Source organism: Microsporum canis, genomic scaffold, assembly GCF_000151145.1.
Source record: "Microsporum canis CBS 113480 supercont1.1 genomic scaffold, whole genome shotgun sequence".
Lineage (NCBI taxonomy): Eukaryota > Fungi > Ascomycota > Eurotiomycetes > Onygenales > Arthrodermataceae > Microsporum > Microsporum canis.
The window spans coordinates 2,263,876-2,278,947 of record NW_003299169.1 but is presented as its reverse complement, the minus strand read 5'-3'; the positions used below and the strand labels follow the sequence as shown (position 1 = coordinate 2,278,947).

Genomic DNA, 15,072 nt, shown 5'->3' with positions numbered 1-15,072 from the left:
ATTCTAGCTGGAGCCAACGTTACTGCTGCCGGTGCCGAAATTCTGGGGTGATAATCTTTGGTTGGCGGGAGCTGGGGCGTATAAAATCCCCGGATGGGATGATTGGGGGGCTGTTGGCTGGACTGTTGTATCCAGAGTCAAACAAGGTGCCCTTCTTCTTGACTGAACGAGGAACTATCGGTTCGACGTGGCTGGTATCGAAGGAGGCGACCGGAACAGTGCCAGCTCGACGGAGGGAGGGGATAGGACGGGACGAAGAGAACGTGCCTCGGGTTGGGATGTTGTGGGAGGAGTGGAGACGGGAAGAGCTATCAAAGACATCGGTGGGATCTCTTTGACTTCGTTCTGGCATGCGTGGCCTGGCAGACGAACGCCGAGCAGTATCCTTTTCTCGATGCATCCCTAACGGGGTGATGTACACGACACTGGGTTTGCTTTCATGGGGCGTTGGCCCTTTGTGCAATCCAGCCTTGGTTCTCATGTATTCACATGCGCCTTCGATATCGGCAGCCATCTTGGGGCTTTCCCAGCTAGACGAGTAGTTTGCCTCCCGGCGTCTAAGCTTTGGTCTAGGTTTTTCAGATGGTCGTCGGTGCTCTCTTATGGGGTGAGTGTATTCACGATCGCTGAAGTCGTCAGTGTCAGAACTAGACTCGGAGGAGGTCTCGTCTGTGTATTCTTCGACAGTGGCGTAGTAGGTGGTACGACTGTACTTTTCCGAAGTGTCTCGACGGCGCTCCTTGTCACGGAACTTGGCATTGCTGGCACGGCTACTTCGAGTCGACTCTCGAGTCTCCTTGGCCCTCTCCCTTGAGTGGCGAGCCGTCTCGTGTCTGGCGTAATCCTTGCTGTTGCTGCTGCTGCTGCTCTTCTTCTCGTAGGGGTCTCGGGTCTTGGAATGATGATGTCTTCTCTCGTAGTCAGCATGCTTCCTCGACCTCGAGCGTTGTTCTTCGTAGTCGTCGTCAGAGTAGCGAGACGGCCTCTGGCGATCGACCGAGACCGGAGAGGGATCGCGGGGAGCTCGATAGGACTTTGACGGGGGAGGCCGTGGTTCGTACTTTGGGCCTGTAGAGTATTCCCTGGGGGTTATGTCTTCGAACACACAGTTGCCTCTTCGACTCGACGTGCCAGGTGCACCTCTGGCCGGCATCCGCTCCTTTGCAGCAGCTTCAGCCCGTTTCTTCTGGTCATACTGGGCACGCTTGGACTCGTCGGAGATGAACTCGTAGGCCTCCTGTATCTTCCGGAACTCGACAGTCCCCTTTTCCCGAAGAGACTCGTCCTGGATCTTGTCGGGGTGAAACTTGAGTGCTAGTTTCTTGTATGCTGTCCGGATCTGGGCCGTCTGAGCTGTTGAAGGTATCCCAAGGACCTCGTACGGATCATGTTCGGGCATCTGCATCCTGATGGCAGTGATTTAATGGTTCGAGTTTCCCTTGGTTTTGAGGCTTCGTCCTGGGACGGGAAGTATAACTCTATGCTTCGCTTTTCCGCTATGTATTATAGGAACTTCGAGAGAATTGGGCTGTAAGACGGGTGAAGAGCTGGGAGAGAGCGAGTGAGCGAGAATGAGTAATAGTGAACGACAGGAAGTGTCACTTATGGGCTGCTTTGACAGCAACGAAAGGAGTGTCGGGAGCAAAAGGCCGTCCCCCCGGGGTTGCGGGTTGCGGTACGGACGAAGGAGGGAGCGAAGGGGACGGAGGTATTGATGATTAGAAAAGCCACTGCTGATGACAGGCTGTCCGTTCGTTGCCACCATACGACAAGCCCTCCCGGGAATGGCCAGAATGCGGGCGACGGGACGGGATGTTTCTGCTGGACGTCGATACAGTTGAGGATGCGAAGATGAGGAATTAAAAAAAAGGGAAAGAAAGTCGATGTTGGTAGAGTTCAGGGTGGAAAATGCGCCACGCCTTTTCTTAGCAAGAAAAAGAACGACGACGCCTTCGGAGTTTTTTATGTAAGAGAGAGTGGCCAACGCAGCAGCAGAAGGAGAAGAAACCAGCCACAAGAGAGTCCCGAGTCTGGCTGCTTGCTTTTCAGGGGGCCCCTCGAGAAGGGAAGTACTTCCTGTTCTTATTGCTCTGCGTCCCTGGTTCTCGTTCCTGGTTCCTGGTCGGGATATGGCGAAGATGGATGCCACTGAAACGATCAGGACGAAGGCTCCCAGGAGATCTCTGCTTCTCAGGCTGGTTCAGTGGATCAGAAGCAGCGGTGTGGAGGAGGAGGGAGGGGAACCAGGTCGAATAATCAATACTAAATATACTAATTCATGCAAAAGCAGGGCGACTGGTTAACCAAGCAACGCGCCCCAAACCGTCACTTCTGAGGCAGACAACTTCCGCCTAGTTTGCTAGATGGAGGGACGACGAGCGACGGCGATGATAATGGGCTCTGCTGAGACGGGAACTGTCCCAGGAAGAGCGCAGATGAGCTCTTATTACCGCCCTTGACAGCGACAAGCGCCGGGCAGCAGGCTGTCTGTGACGGTTCTGTGATGGAGGGTGTGAAGCCGGCGCTTCGAGATGTGATTCGACTGGCCCCCCCTTCTTGGGCCTATTTTCATTTCCTTCTCTTCTCTTTTTTGCTTTTTCTTTTGCCTCTCGGGCTTACTGAGAGGGCATCTCTGTCGGTGTTATAACTGACATTCTTCTATATACTACAGAAGACCGGGCGCTGATCGGTCTGTTGCAGGCAGTGGCCGTCTTCTACGAAGTGCTTTTCCGACTATCCAAAGGATAAAAAAAGAAACCCGGCCAACTACAAGCTGGAACAGGAGTGAAGGTGCTTACCCGCCTGACTGACGCCTTGCAAACAGGAAGTACCGAAGTATACAAGGGTGCACACCTTCAAGCCCTGCTGCCCACTCGTTTAAAAGTCGTCAGGCATCAGGATAAAAAAAGGGAGGAGCATTGATTAATTTCGCCATCAATGACTCTGGCTCTGCCATGCCGTCCAATGGTCGGGCGCTTGCTTGACTACTTTTCGAAACGAGGGAACTTGTCTTCTAACATATACTCCGTAACCGTTCCTGCCTCAGAGCGGAATTATGGTTTATTTTCTTTGCCTCGGGAACCCGGTCCGTCAAAACCGTCAAATGTCAAAACGTTATTCACGAAGCTATCGATTCGTATATATCAGATGGCTTGTTGGTGGCCAACTGATCGATACAGACACGCAAACTCGGAAACCCAGTGGAACTCGCAAAGAGTGCTTCTTTTTGCCATCCAGCTGACAAGATATCGAAGAGCAACGAGGATGAAAAGATCGGACCAGGCCCGAGAAGGTTCTACTCGTTGCTTTTTTTTCTTCTTTATACTCGCTCTCTCTCTCTGGGGGCTATGATTCAAAGGTGGTTGGTTACACAGGTTGATGGGAAAATCCTTTATGATCCAGGGACCATCATTCCATCGTCATCCTCCATCATCTATCGGCCTTTCCCTGGCCTTCTACGACCGGTAGTACGGGGCTGAGGCCTCCTACGACTCAGCTATCCCGAGTATGTACATGTGTATACAGAGTTGAGCTGGAAATAGGATACTCCTCCACAAAAACCCTGTTGTGGCTGAAGAAGTAGATCGCGGACATACTGACGTAACAGCACGGATCCACGTTTCCCGCTTCCCTTGCTCGCTTCTGGGGGAGGATGGAACGGGCCTCCTCTTCTCTTCCCTTCCGCGATCACAGCCATAATCACGATATATGATCACCTAAGCTTACTCTTTGACGGGAATAGTGTTACGGATAGTCCGTCCGGCATCGAGGCAGCGAGTAACAAGCAAGGGAAAGGAAAGTTATGCAGAGCATGAAGAATGCAAAGAAAACCTTCCCTCTCCTTCTTTCTTCTTCTTTTGCTTCTTCTTCTTGCGCGGTATTCCCGCCCCTTCGCCGCACTCTCCCCTGGGGAGCTGCGTGTAACTCCTCCGTTTATCAAGCAAGTAATAACACACCCCCAATATAAGACCCACGCCAGCGCTGCAGCAAGGCACTGGCTGCCCCTTGCATTCCAGACGTCTTCTTTCCCCCCTCCAGAACGAGCAAAAAGGTCAGAGTGCATGCATGCTCGCGCAGGGGGGGATGATAACCCCTCCCTCATCATGAAGCCCAAACCTAAAGAGAAAGAAAAAAAGAAACGAAGAAGGACAAGGGGAATCGGTTTATCGATCGAGTGAATGGCACAGAGCTATCATACAAGTCGTGACATATACTTCTTCGTCTCCCTCACAAAACGGCTGGACGGCGGGAGGTTGTATATCATATTTTTCTTTTGTAACGAGCGCCATTTGACCCTTCCAAGGAAGAGCAGCAAGTCATCTGCATCCACTCAGCAAGCCGTGTTACAGTGAAGCAACGATCCAGCACGATGTGATAGGTAGACGACAGAAGTCAAGGTCGAGAGTCAACGATACCGGAAGCCCATCCTTCTGTGCTCTGAATGGCGGTGATGATATGGCAACCCAACGTCTGGATCTCCACTCCGAAACATCGGCCAAGCCTCGACTTATTCTATTCCAAAGTCCCTCGTTGCTTTCTGACGCCTCGACGTTATAGGGCGAGCAGAAGGCCGGTGGGTGCCGGCGATAGGTTGTGTCCACGACAGCGAAATGGATGGTCCTCCTGCCATGCGGTTGGCTGGATGCTCTCGCCTGGGTCTGCAGGCATGCACATCGTCTCATTTTTACGCTCGTTCGTGCATGATGCAGGGACTGATTGGCTGGTGGACATCAGCCTAATGCAATGCAGGGCAAGGTTGGCTTTACTCCACGCCGCCCCATCTACCGTGGAGAGGGGGGGGGGAAGAGAGGGGGGAGAGATGGGATGGGATGGGATGATTCTGACCACTCGCTATGAGCGGGTGCCAGTTAATATAAAGAAGAGCATGCAATTACTTAGATGAGCTCCTTGCGCCGCTTGCATGTATGTACGTACATACAGCAGGTTTTGGCGACAGGGGTCCAACGAACGGATGGCTTTATATCATGCCCCAGCTCTCCTCTACTATGTACCCCTTGGCTGGTCTTTTTTGAAGTTACATAGTATATCAGGTTTGTCGTGTAAATCACAGGGTAATTGCAAATAATGGCCAACTTCAGCGAGTTGGATGCAAGAGGAGCACCAACTGTATCATGGAGTATTGCACAACGACATCATGCAGCCGTTAGGCGAAATCGTTATCCTACAAGCAATGCTGTGATCCCGTCAACTCCGATGCCCATGGTAGGTTATCGTGTTTTCGAGGCCTGCTTCGTAGAATTCTGCCTTGATACCGAGACGTACTTTTCCACTCTGTACGGTCTAGGATTCACACCGTTAATAGCATTGTGGGAAGTAGTAAATATAACTGGGGCGTAAATATATATAAAAGCCGTACCTGACTGTGGCCATCTTCGCCCAAACGTTTTCCCACCAACTTCTACCCAAGAAGCGATACACAAAACGCCGCCGAAGAAGATGCTGGCAGCGACATGATACCCCAAAGTCTGCTGAAGACTGACTCGATGCAGCAAAAGCGTCTACACTCTGGATATGGCCTGACCTGAATAAAAAGGGACCAGAAGGCGCCGAAGGAGGCTCGGCCGGTCCTGCTCGGCCGGACTTCAAACATGCTAGCCTCGTGCGAGCTTTTGCAGCCGACTTGATATTGATTTCCGGGGACAGATAGATGCACCAGCAAAGGCGTTGTCTGCGATATCGAGAATATGAAGACGCTCTCAGTCTTTTATTTCATACCGCTCTCCCGTTTATTCTCTTCTCCCTCGCCTGAGCTCAGCGACATCCCACAAGGAACATGGAGGCACTGGAATTCTACGTCAAGGGCTCGCGCCTTGTCTTTGGCCTGATATATACTCACATCCACCAAAAGATCCTGGCCGTGGGCCACCGATGGACCTACCAGGAGACCACGTCGCCCAAGAACGTCGTCGTCCTCGGCGGTTCCTATGCAGGCGTTCACCTTGCGCAGCGGTTAACAGAATCGTTACCGACAGGCTATCGCGCAGTCTTGGTTGAGAGGAACTCTCATTTCAACCACCTGTTTGTGTTTCCTCGGTGCGGCGTAGTGCCTGGTGTGGAAAAATCTGCCTTCATCCCCTACGATGGCATCGCCAAAACCGCACCACCAGGCATCTTTAAACACATACAAGATTCCGCAACAGCAATCACACCCAATCAAGTCCAACTTGCTTCCGGAGAGACTATTGACTATGAGTACCTTGCCATTGCAACCGGCTCGTGGCAACCCTCGCCAGCAAAACTCACGTCGACGGAGAAATCAGGCGCCTGTGAGGAGATGCGTGCGTCGCAGGATCGGATCAAGCGTGCAGACCGTATCGCCGTGGTTGGAGGCGGGCCGGTTGGGGTCCAGGTTGCCACGGATATTAAAAGCTTCTTCCCACAAAAGGATGTGACATTGATCCATTCACGCTCTCAGCTGCTACCCAATTTCGGTCCCCGGTTACATGAGCACGTCATGAAGACGCTTAAACAGCTTCAGGTTAACTTGATCCTGGGCGAACGTCCCCAGGCCGTGACCGAAGGGGTCAAAGATATGATCAAGGACAGACACCAGGAGGCTCTATGTTTCAAAGACGGCCGCAAACAGATATTCGACCTAGTGGTAATGGACCCTGTTTTACACAGCCTGTGGTTGTCCTCCTCTTAGATAAGATTTGTTGAAACTAAATGCTCGGACAGATTCGCTGCACCGGCCAACGGCCCAACTCAAGCATCCTCGCCAAGCTATTCCCTTCCGCTATCTGCGAGCAAACCGGGCAGATCCTCGTACACCCTACCCTTCAGATCAACAATGGTCCTACCATGCCAAACCCCAATATCTTCGCCCTGGGCGATGTTGCCAAAACTACGGGCCCCAGAATGGAGAGGACAGCGCGAGCGCAGGCTGAGATAGTGGCTTCGAATATAGTTTCCTTGATCACCGGGTATACTCCGCTCGAGACCTATCGTGTCATGGAGGCACATGGCGTCATCAAGCTCACCTTGGGAAAGGTATGCCTCCCAGCCCCTTACATTCAATCCCTCTTGGATTCCACTAACTTGCCCGTTTTAACAGCACGACTGGGCCATGTACTATAGAGAGGATAGTGGCCGCGAATTGATGGTAAACGGAAGAACGAAGAGTGATGAAATCGATGTTCGTCCTGTCTGGCAGGCCATGGGGGCGAAGTATACTCCTAATCCTTCCTAGGTGTTCTTGAAATTGTGCAATATAGGTTTCCTACATAAACCGGGGTTTGTTCCGGATACTGAAGATGTAATACATAATAATGGAGAGAGATTATCGATAAGTGGGACCGTTTTTAGAATAGTTAGAGTTCGCTACCCGCATAGCCTATTTTTACTCATAGCTCTTTCACAACCGTACCATCTTAGAGCCTCAGAGATCGATAGAGATGCTACCACTGTGATACATTTTGACAATTCACCGTGAAATAATTTACAAGGTAGTTTGGCCGGAACAGGCAGTACATGACCGGAGTATAAGCATTGATCTCAAGCCTCCCACACGCGGCTCTCATCCAGGATGATAGTGAAAGCTACGGTGAGCTGAGATGGCTGACCGTGGCGGTGGTGACAAGGGCCTCGTCAGCCGCAAAGCCTTCCTGCCGGGCAAGGGATAACCCAGGAAACCGAATTATCAAGTCTACCCTGGCTAAATTCTAAGGTTCGCAGCCATTACCTAGATTAGATGTACTATCATTTTATTCTATATAGATCCTGACACCGTGTCGTATCACGGTACTCGGGCCGTTTTGATCCTTGGGGGGTTAACTAATACATGAGAAGAGGAGCCTCATTGGCAGCCTCGCGTGATAGGAGCATATATATACGGCCTCATGTCTTCAGAAAGTATAACTACTGGCGGCATAACGAATCACTACTAGAGAACGCATAGATGAATACTTTGGTGGCTACCATCCAGCTGATACATTACACACTTCAACTTCGTTCGCTCTGGTAGGAGAATATTCCATTCGCCTCATTCTACAGCACACTATGGGCGGAGTTGAACTGTATTGTTGCGGAAAAGGCATAAAATCGCATCACAGGACACGAGGTAGAAAGAATGAAGCGAATGGCGTGTTTTTTTATAAAGCTAGGCGAGGGCTATGTTATTCTTGAGCCGTTATGAAAAGAAGGTATAGAAAGAATGAAAGTCAGCCTCGTATTGCCTTGGACTAGAGTAAATCTACGCCTGAGACGCCTGAGAGGCGGTGAAAATGTAAACACGTGTCGGTGACGTTAGGCAGGAATGTGCCCAAGAGCGAGACAAGTATGGATAAGAACAGTAGGTCATAGTAGTGAGGCATTGCCTCTAAGAAGGGAATGTAGAGATCGTTAAGTGACGATCATGATATGGTCACTAAAATGAGTCAGCGTATTGTCTGGAATGTGGTGAAGTTCAGGACATAGGGATAAGGGGTATCAGAGCTCGCATACATTTAGTAGAAGTTAAACGAGTGTCCGTCACGACGGTATCAAGTGCTAAGTCTGTTTGTCAACAGGTAGCGGAATGGAACCTGGTTAGCTTAGGCAATGTATATGGGTGCCGTCAAATGTTTTCGCTCGGGATATCCATCCCCTTATAGCTTTTGGGCATTAGTTCTGCTGCTGTCCTTGTTCGCCATCAAGGGGGAGATCAATATCAACCACAATCGGGGCATTGAATTTCCTTCCTCCTGGATGCGGATAATGAGTTGCCAGGATGGAGGCATTGATGAAGCAGGTTTCATTTCTTGCTGGATCCATGGGCCCTTCATTTGCCAGTCTCGGGTATGTCTTGCCAGTCAGATCGACGCGAGACATCTTCTTGCTCTCACGAGGGGGCAAGGTTCCAACGGTCGTACTGATCTCACCAAAAGTTCCAGTTGCTTCGGGTTCCATGTCATTGACATCCCACTTGACTCTCTCATACCCTCGAGCCTCATGCACATGGCCACAGATGGAAAGTCTAGGTCGAATCTTCCACAATGCCTGGCGGAGGTATTCACACCCGATATTTCCATGATGGGTAGTCAAGTCAAGATGGTTTTTGGCTGGGGTATGGGTAACAACCACATCTGCATCTGATGGAATGTGACTCCACCATTGACGTGCTTCCTCTGGCGAGTCGACGGAGTAGCCAAACGGTGCATTCCATCCAACAATTCGGCGAGCACTAGTGGGGTGACGAGCCGATCCGAACACTTTGAACATCGTCTTTGGCCCGTTTGCACCCTTTAGGCGGATTGTTTTGGATGTATGATCCAAATACGTTATCCCCTCGGTGGTGATTAGCTCCATGCATTTATCGGAAGGCTCAGCCTTCTGGCCATGGAAGAATTCCGTGTGATGCGAGTAGAACTCTCTATCCAACGGGGCATCATGATTGCCTTTTGCGGCCATGCCAATTAGCTCCATGCCATGTGTTTGGTCATATCGACATGTGGATAACAGTAACAGAGGTGGAAGAGGGAGTTGGTGATAGGCTGAGAGCATCAAGAAAACACGATATCACAAACCTGCAATAACAATCTTGACTTCAAAGTCCGCCTCTAAGATCCACTGGGCGGACTTGCGAAACTCCTCCACCGTTCCTCGGTTGGTGATATCTCCGGCATGGACGAGGACGTCTCCCTTTGGCAGTCTAAACGCTGCCTCACGCGTTCCGTACCCGTGGGTGTCGGATACGCAGACGAATCTTGTTTTAACCATCGTGGCTGAAAGTGAATAGGCTCTTTGCTATCAAATAGACATTGTATATCCGTGTAAAGAAATCGATAGTAGAAGGGCAAATAGTGTGATGTATCTGAATCCATCAACCAGGAAGGCTTTTATATGTCCTTTTTTTATTTGCTTTTCAATGACTTCATCCAGTCTATGACTCATTTATGCGACGAGGCTCGGTCCGTCTCGGTGAGTCAGATTCGTCTCTAAGCATTGAAGACTGCATGAGTGGGCTGGCATAGAGCACAGTTGGTAGTATAGAAGCCTTCATCATAGAAGTAATCGAGGAGAAGCAGTACTCCGTTAATACTTGTCGAGCGCACCAGGTAGTTGTTAGCAGGCAGTAACAGTGTCGAGTACCATATTAAGTAGAACCCAGCAGAGTAAGAAGCGTCACAACGTCAGTCATCTACACACATTCTCCCTATCTCTTCTTCTTCTTCTCTTTCATGCTGTGTCTACATCATCTTCATCCTCATCTTCGCCGTCTTTGAAAGTCAACTCACGTGACCTTCTCTTATTGGGCAACTTAGGGCTAACTCCGCCCACAAAGGGCTTTTTCGCTTAAGCACCAAAACGACCAAGAAACTCGGTGGTTTTGAGCGATCAACAACGACATCAAATTCGACAACCTCCAAAACACAAGGTGTTATCCTAGAGCAGAGCTCTTCCCTCTTCCCTGGATATAAGCCTCGTGAACCGGTGACAGATCACGATGTCCACCTTCGAGCCAGTGGTGCGTGTTCTTCCCCGTCCTTCTTGTCAGGACGGGACATAATTTTCTGCTCCAACCCTGCAAATTCCGAATCGCGATTCACTGACTTGTTTCTTCTTGCGATAACTATAGGTCGTCATTGACGGCAAGGGACATCTCCTTGGTCGCCTCGCCAGTACCGTGGCCAAGCAGCTTCTCAACGGACAGAAGATCGTCGTTGTCCGATGTGAAGCCCTCAACATCTCCGGCGAATTCTTCCGTGCTAAACGTACGCATACACCGTTCCCCTAGCAGATATTAGAAGCAAGAAGAGCAGTATCTATGAGAACGAAGAGCAATACAAGTAAAAAGGGGGGGGGGGGGGGAGGAAGGACGGTTGATATGAAAAAGATGGGAGGGACTAATTCGATTCGTCTTAATAGTGAAGTACCACGCCTATCTCAGAAAGATCACTCGCTTCAACCCAACCCGAGGAGGTAAGATTCAAGCGCGCACCGGCCATGAAAAGAAGAAGAGGAAGAGACAGAATGAAGAGAGAGAAAGAAGGGTCAAGTCGGCTAAAACGTTGGTTCTACAGGTCCCTTCCACTTCCGTGCTCCCTCGCGCATCTTTTACAAGACCGTCCGAGGCATGATCCCACACAAGACCGCCCGAGGTGCTGCCGCCATGGATAGACTCAAAGTCTTCGAGGGTATCCCGGAGCCATACGACAAGAAGAAGCGTGTCGTCGTTCCCCAAGCTCTCCGCATCCTCCGTCTCAAGCCTGGCCGCAAATACTGCACAGTCGGCCGACTAAGCCACGAGGTTGGCTGGAAGTACCAGGACGTCGTTGCCAGGTATGTCTATCTTTACCATCCCTTGTACTTAAACGTCTTTTTTGCAGTCGTACTAACGGTCGACCTACAGATTGGAAGAGAGGCGGAAGGTCAAGGGTGCTGCATACCACGAGCGCAAGAAGGCTGCCAGGAGACAACTCCTCCAGGCCCAGAGAACCGCGAGTGTGGACAAAAAGACTCAGGAACAGTTGGCTCAATACGGTTATTAGATGCCTTGCTGGGGTTGATGTGGATGGGTCGAATCCAAGGATGCATTGTGGGCAATGACGAGCAGAGATGTTGTACACGGCAAGCCAATTGATTTGTACATTTCCCGCTCACAGAATACACCCCTTTTATGACTTCAGGGATAATTTGTGATGGAAAAGACCTTTTTTTCTTCGAACAAAAAGATTTCCTTTTAATTTGTACACTGCGGCGTCGTTTGGGATGAAAAATGAGGCTATTAACTTAGTCTCCTGTTTTCTTTTTATTCACTGCATTCGCTCCAAGCCCTCGCTCTCCTCTCCTCGCCCCTTTATATGGTAGCCCAAAGAAAGAAAACACACACAACCTGCGAAATAAACCTAACCTTCCATCCATCATCCTCACTCTGGCTCTCTCTGTTATCGCCTTTATCAAAATAAGAAAAAAGAAAGGGGACAACCCGGCGTTCCTCGGCTAAAGAATCTTGGGTTTTTTGTTTCGGCGCTCTCAATCACTTCCCCGTGCGGCCCATAAATTAGGAAGAAGAAAAATACATCCCCACGGCCCGGGGTGTAGCTAGGGCGTAGTAGATATATATAAAGAGAGCCATGGTTGCTCTCTGCCCTCTTCCCCAGCCAGCCTGTACTCTGCTTACTTTGTTTCTTACTGTCAACTCGTGAAAAGATGTCAGGCGCAAAGGCTCGTCTCCAGAGCATCTCTGCGCAGCTGCAAGGAGATAGCAAGACGGCGGCAGCTCGCAGTACCAACAGGCATACCCTCTCACCAACGTTCTTCCTGCCTCGCGCTGCTGAGATTGAGCCAGACGTGCGTTGAAACAATCCCATTCATTCTGTTCTGCTTCCCTTCTTTTTCCCCCTCCCTTTCTCTTTTGTTCCCTAGCTTTGAGGCTAATGCCATAGTCCGTTCAACTAGGCCGAAGCTATCTACCATCTCACGGCGAACAAGAAAATCGTGCGGAAGACTTACCAGCAGTTCGCAGACCGCTCAAGGGGGATTGCATACTACATCAAGAAGCACGGCTACAAGAGAGTGGGCATTCTGGCCCCAAATACGCCGGCCTTCCTTGAGTCGATATTCGGCATCGCTGCCGCTGCTGGAGTCAACGTCGGTAATGATCTTCCGAATACGTGGGCCTGCCATATAACCGGAACATATAACTAACAAGAGGAAAAAAACCCCATGTAGCTATAAACTACCGTCTGAAACCCGAGGATATTGCATATATCTTCACGCATGCTGACGTCGATTCCATCATTGTCGACAAGGAATTCGTACCCTTGCTGGACGAGTTCTACAAGGCTAACAAGCATATACCGTTGATCATCGACACAGACACCGACGCGGACGAAGGGGAGCTAAGCGGAGAATTTGACGCCGCTGTTCGAGAAGGCCTGGAATATGATAGAGAGCAGGGAGGCAGCGGGTGGAAAGGCCTGGAGGCTCAGGCTGCCGATGAAGAGTCGCTAATCGCGCTTGCATACACCAGTGGCACCACCGCCAGGCCAAAGGGGGTGGAGTATATCCATCGAGGATGCTATCTTGCTGCGCTTGCCAATATCATTGAGTCCGGACTGAATTTCCAGCAAGGCAGATGTGGCTACCTGTGGATTCTCCCCATGTTCCATGCGATGGGTAAATTTACCATATACCAATATATAACATGTGGAAGAACATAATGCTAAAACGGGATGTAGGATGGACGTTTCCATGGTCTGTTACTGCGGTTCGAGGGACTCATTACTGCCTTCGAAAGGTCGACTACCCTGCGATTTGGCGTATGCTCAAAGAGGAGAACATCACCCATTTCAATGCCGCGCCTACCGTAAACACCCTTTTATGCGCTGCAAAGGAGGCAGAAAGACTCCCCAGGCCCGTCAGAGTCACCGTTGCTGCCAGTCCGCCTACCGCTCATCTCTTTGAGCAGATGACTAGTGTTAACCTTCATCCTGTGCACGTATACGGCCTAACAGAAACGTATGGCCCCATCACTAAGGGGTATTACATGCCCTCGTGGGACACAATACCCATCAAAGAGAAGTACCAGAAGATGGCAAGGCAGGGACACGGATTCCTGACCAGTTTGCCTGCCCGGGTCATCAAGACGGATGTCCCTGAGGGCACCATCATCGACGTCCGCAAAGACGGCAAGGAGATTGGAGAGATCGTCTTTACCGGCAACATCTGCGCCAGAGGCTACTACAAAGACGCAGCAGCCACAGACAAGCTCTTTGCCGGCGGCGTCCTGCACTCCGGAGACTTGGCCGTCTGGCATCCAGACGGGGCAGTCCAGATATTAGACCGCGCAAAGGACATAATCATCAGCGGTAAGCTGGTTAATACTTGGTGACCGAGGCTACAGCTCTTTTGCTAACTGACCATCTTTTTTTTAACAGGAGGGGAGAATATATCCTCTGTGGCCCTCGAAGCCATGCTGGCCACTCACCCAGACATCCTCGAAGCCGGCGTTGTAGCTGTCTCTGACGCACACTGGGGCGAGAGACCCAAGGCCTACGTTACCATCCAGGCCGGCAAGCAAGTGACCGGCTCTGAGATCATTGCCTGGGCCAAAAACTCAAGCGGCATCAGTCGATTCATGGTCCCACGAGAGGTCGAGATTGTCTCGGAGCTGCCCAAAACCAGCACAGGAAAGATTAAGAAGAACGTCCTGAGAGAATGGGCAAAGGGAGCCTCTCATTCGCTGTAGACAGCCTCGTTGCTTTTTCTTCTCTATTCTTCTCTCTTCGTGGTCTTTCTTCGATGTCTGGCTCCCATAAAATCTAGAGTAGACTCCAGCTTTGGCGCTTTTCCCTGGAAATTAACACCAATATCCATCAGTGACTCGTGTCCATTCCGCCATAGGAACAGTAATACATAGAAATAAGTAAATAACCAAGCTGATCATCCTGCTTCTCTCCTCCGGGGTCACAGAGGCTGCTCTTCTGCGCTAAACGCGTGACTTTAGCCTGCGACAAGGAGAGAAGAAGAAGAAAAACTTCCCCAAAACTTCGTAAAGTACAACTTCTGCAACAAACAACTTCTTCAACGAACTTCAACGAAGCAACAAGGCGAACGGCCTTTCACTATCCCTGGATTTCACCAGATACGCTCTTCTGCTTGTTCTCGATCGTCTCTTCTTCTTTTCTGGTCCTTTTTGAATACCGTGCTTATCGATCTCAGCTTGTCTGCCCCTCTATATATATAAGCCCTGTGGCTTGGCCTGCTACTCTCTCTTATGCGCCGTTGGAAACGAAGCTCTTGACAAGCCGAGAATAATAACGATTTATTTTAATCAGCCTCTATCTCACTCTACCTCGAGACCTTCATCCTACTCGCCATATCCTGCCTTGCTCTGTCTCCCTTTTCGCAGCTCTTACCTGACCCAAACCGCTCCTATCGCTTGACGCCCCGGCGCCAACTTCCCCATGACCACAATCCTATGAATACCACGAATACCAACTTCAACATCATAAGCCTGAGCTCTCTCTTGATACACGGACGACTAAGGAACCTCACCCGAAGACGGATCTCGCCTCAGTTCAACTAGATAAAAGGCGTCACTTCAAAGTCACCTACCGCCTCTCTCTT

General features: G+C 50.4%; 6 protein-coding genes across 6 annotated transcripts; 3 read left to right on the top strand and 3 right to left on the bottom strand.

Moving 5' to 3' along the window:
• Positions 1-19: 19 nt before the first annotated feature.
• MCYG_00839 (DnaJ domain-containing protein) lies at positions 20-1,405 on the bottom strand (the record flags this gene model as incomplete). Its single annotated transcript, XM_002850689.1, has 1 exon — positions 20-1,405. The coding sequence occupies one exon, from the start codon at positions 1,403-1,405 to the stop codon at positions 20-22; it is 1,386 nt and encodes a 461-aa protein (XP_002850735.1).
• A 1,738-nt stretch (positions 1,406-3,143) lies between these two features.
• MCYG_00838 (uncharacterized protein) lies at positions 3,144-3,697 on the bottom strand (the record flags this gene model as incomplete). The annotated part of the gene is made up of 2 exons (XM_002850688.1): positions 3,144-3,345; positions 3,597-3,697. The coding sequence occupies 2 exons, from the start codon at positions 3,695-3,697 to the stop codon at positions 3,144-3,146; spliced, it is 303 nt and encodes a 100-aa protein (XP_002850734.1).
• A 2,097-nt stretch (positions 3,698-5,794) lies between these two features.
• On the top strand, positions 5,795-7,210 carry MCYG_00837 (oxidoreductase; the record flags this gene model as incomplete). Its single annotated transcript, XM_002850687.1, has 3 exons — positions 5,795-6,622; positions 6,700-7,011; positions 7,076-7,210. The coding sequence occupies 3 exons, from the start codon at positions 5,795-5,797 to the stop codon at positions 7,208-7,210; spliced, it is 1,275 nt and encodes a 424-aa protein (XP_002850733.1).
• A 1,412-nt stretch (positions 7,211-8,622) lies between these two features.
• MCYG_00836 (metallophosphoesterase domain-containing protein 1) lies at positions 8,623-9,717 on the bottom strand (the record flags this gene model as incomplete). The annotated part of the gene is made up of 2 exons (XM_002850686.1): positions 8,623-9,395; positions 9,525-9,717. 2 exons carry the CDS (start codon positions 9,715-9,717, stop codon positions 8,623-8,625), a joined length of 966 nt encoding a protein of 321 aa, XP_002850732.1.
• Positions 9,718-10,317: 600 nt separating this feature from the next.
• MCYG_00835 (60S ribosomal protein L16) lies at positions 10,318-11,518 on the top strand (the record flags this gene model as incomplete). The annotated part of the gene is made up of 5 exons (XM_002850685.1): positions 10,318-10,465; positions 10,577-10,712; positions 10,867-10,920; positions 11,022-11,280; positions 11,351-11,518. The coding sequence occupies 5 exons, from the start codon at positions 10,445-10,447 to the stop codon at positions 11,487-11,489; spliced, it is 609 nt and encodes a 202-aa protein (XP_002850731.1).
• A 632-nt stretch (positions 11,519-12,150) lies between these two features.
• Positions 12,151-14,191, top strand: MCYG_00834 (luciferin 4-monooxygenase; the record flags this gene model as incomplete). Its single annotated transcript, XM_002850684.1, has 5 exons — positions 12,151-12,291; positions 12,400-12,595; positions 12,673-13,119; positions 13,182-13,811; positions 13,881-14,191. The coding sequence occupies 5 exons, from the start codon at positions 12,151-12,153 to the stop codon at positions 14,189-14,191; spliced, it is 1,725 nt and encodes a 574-aa protein (XP_002850730.1).
• Positions 14,192-15,072: the final 881 nt, after the last annotated feature.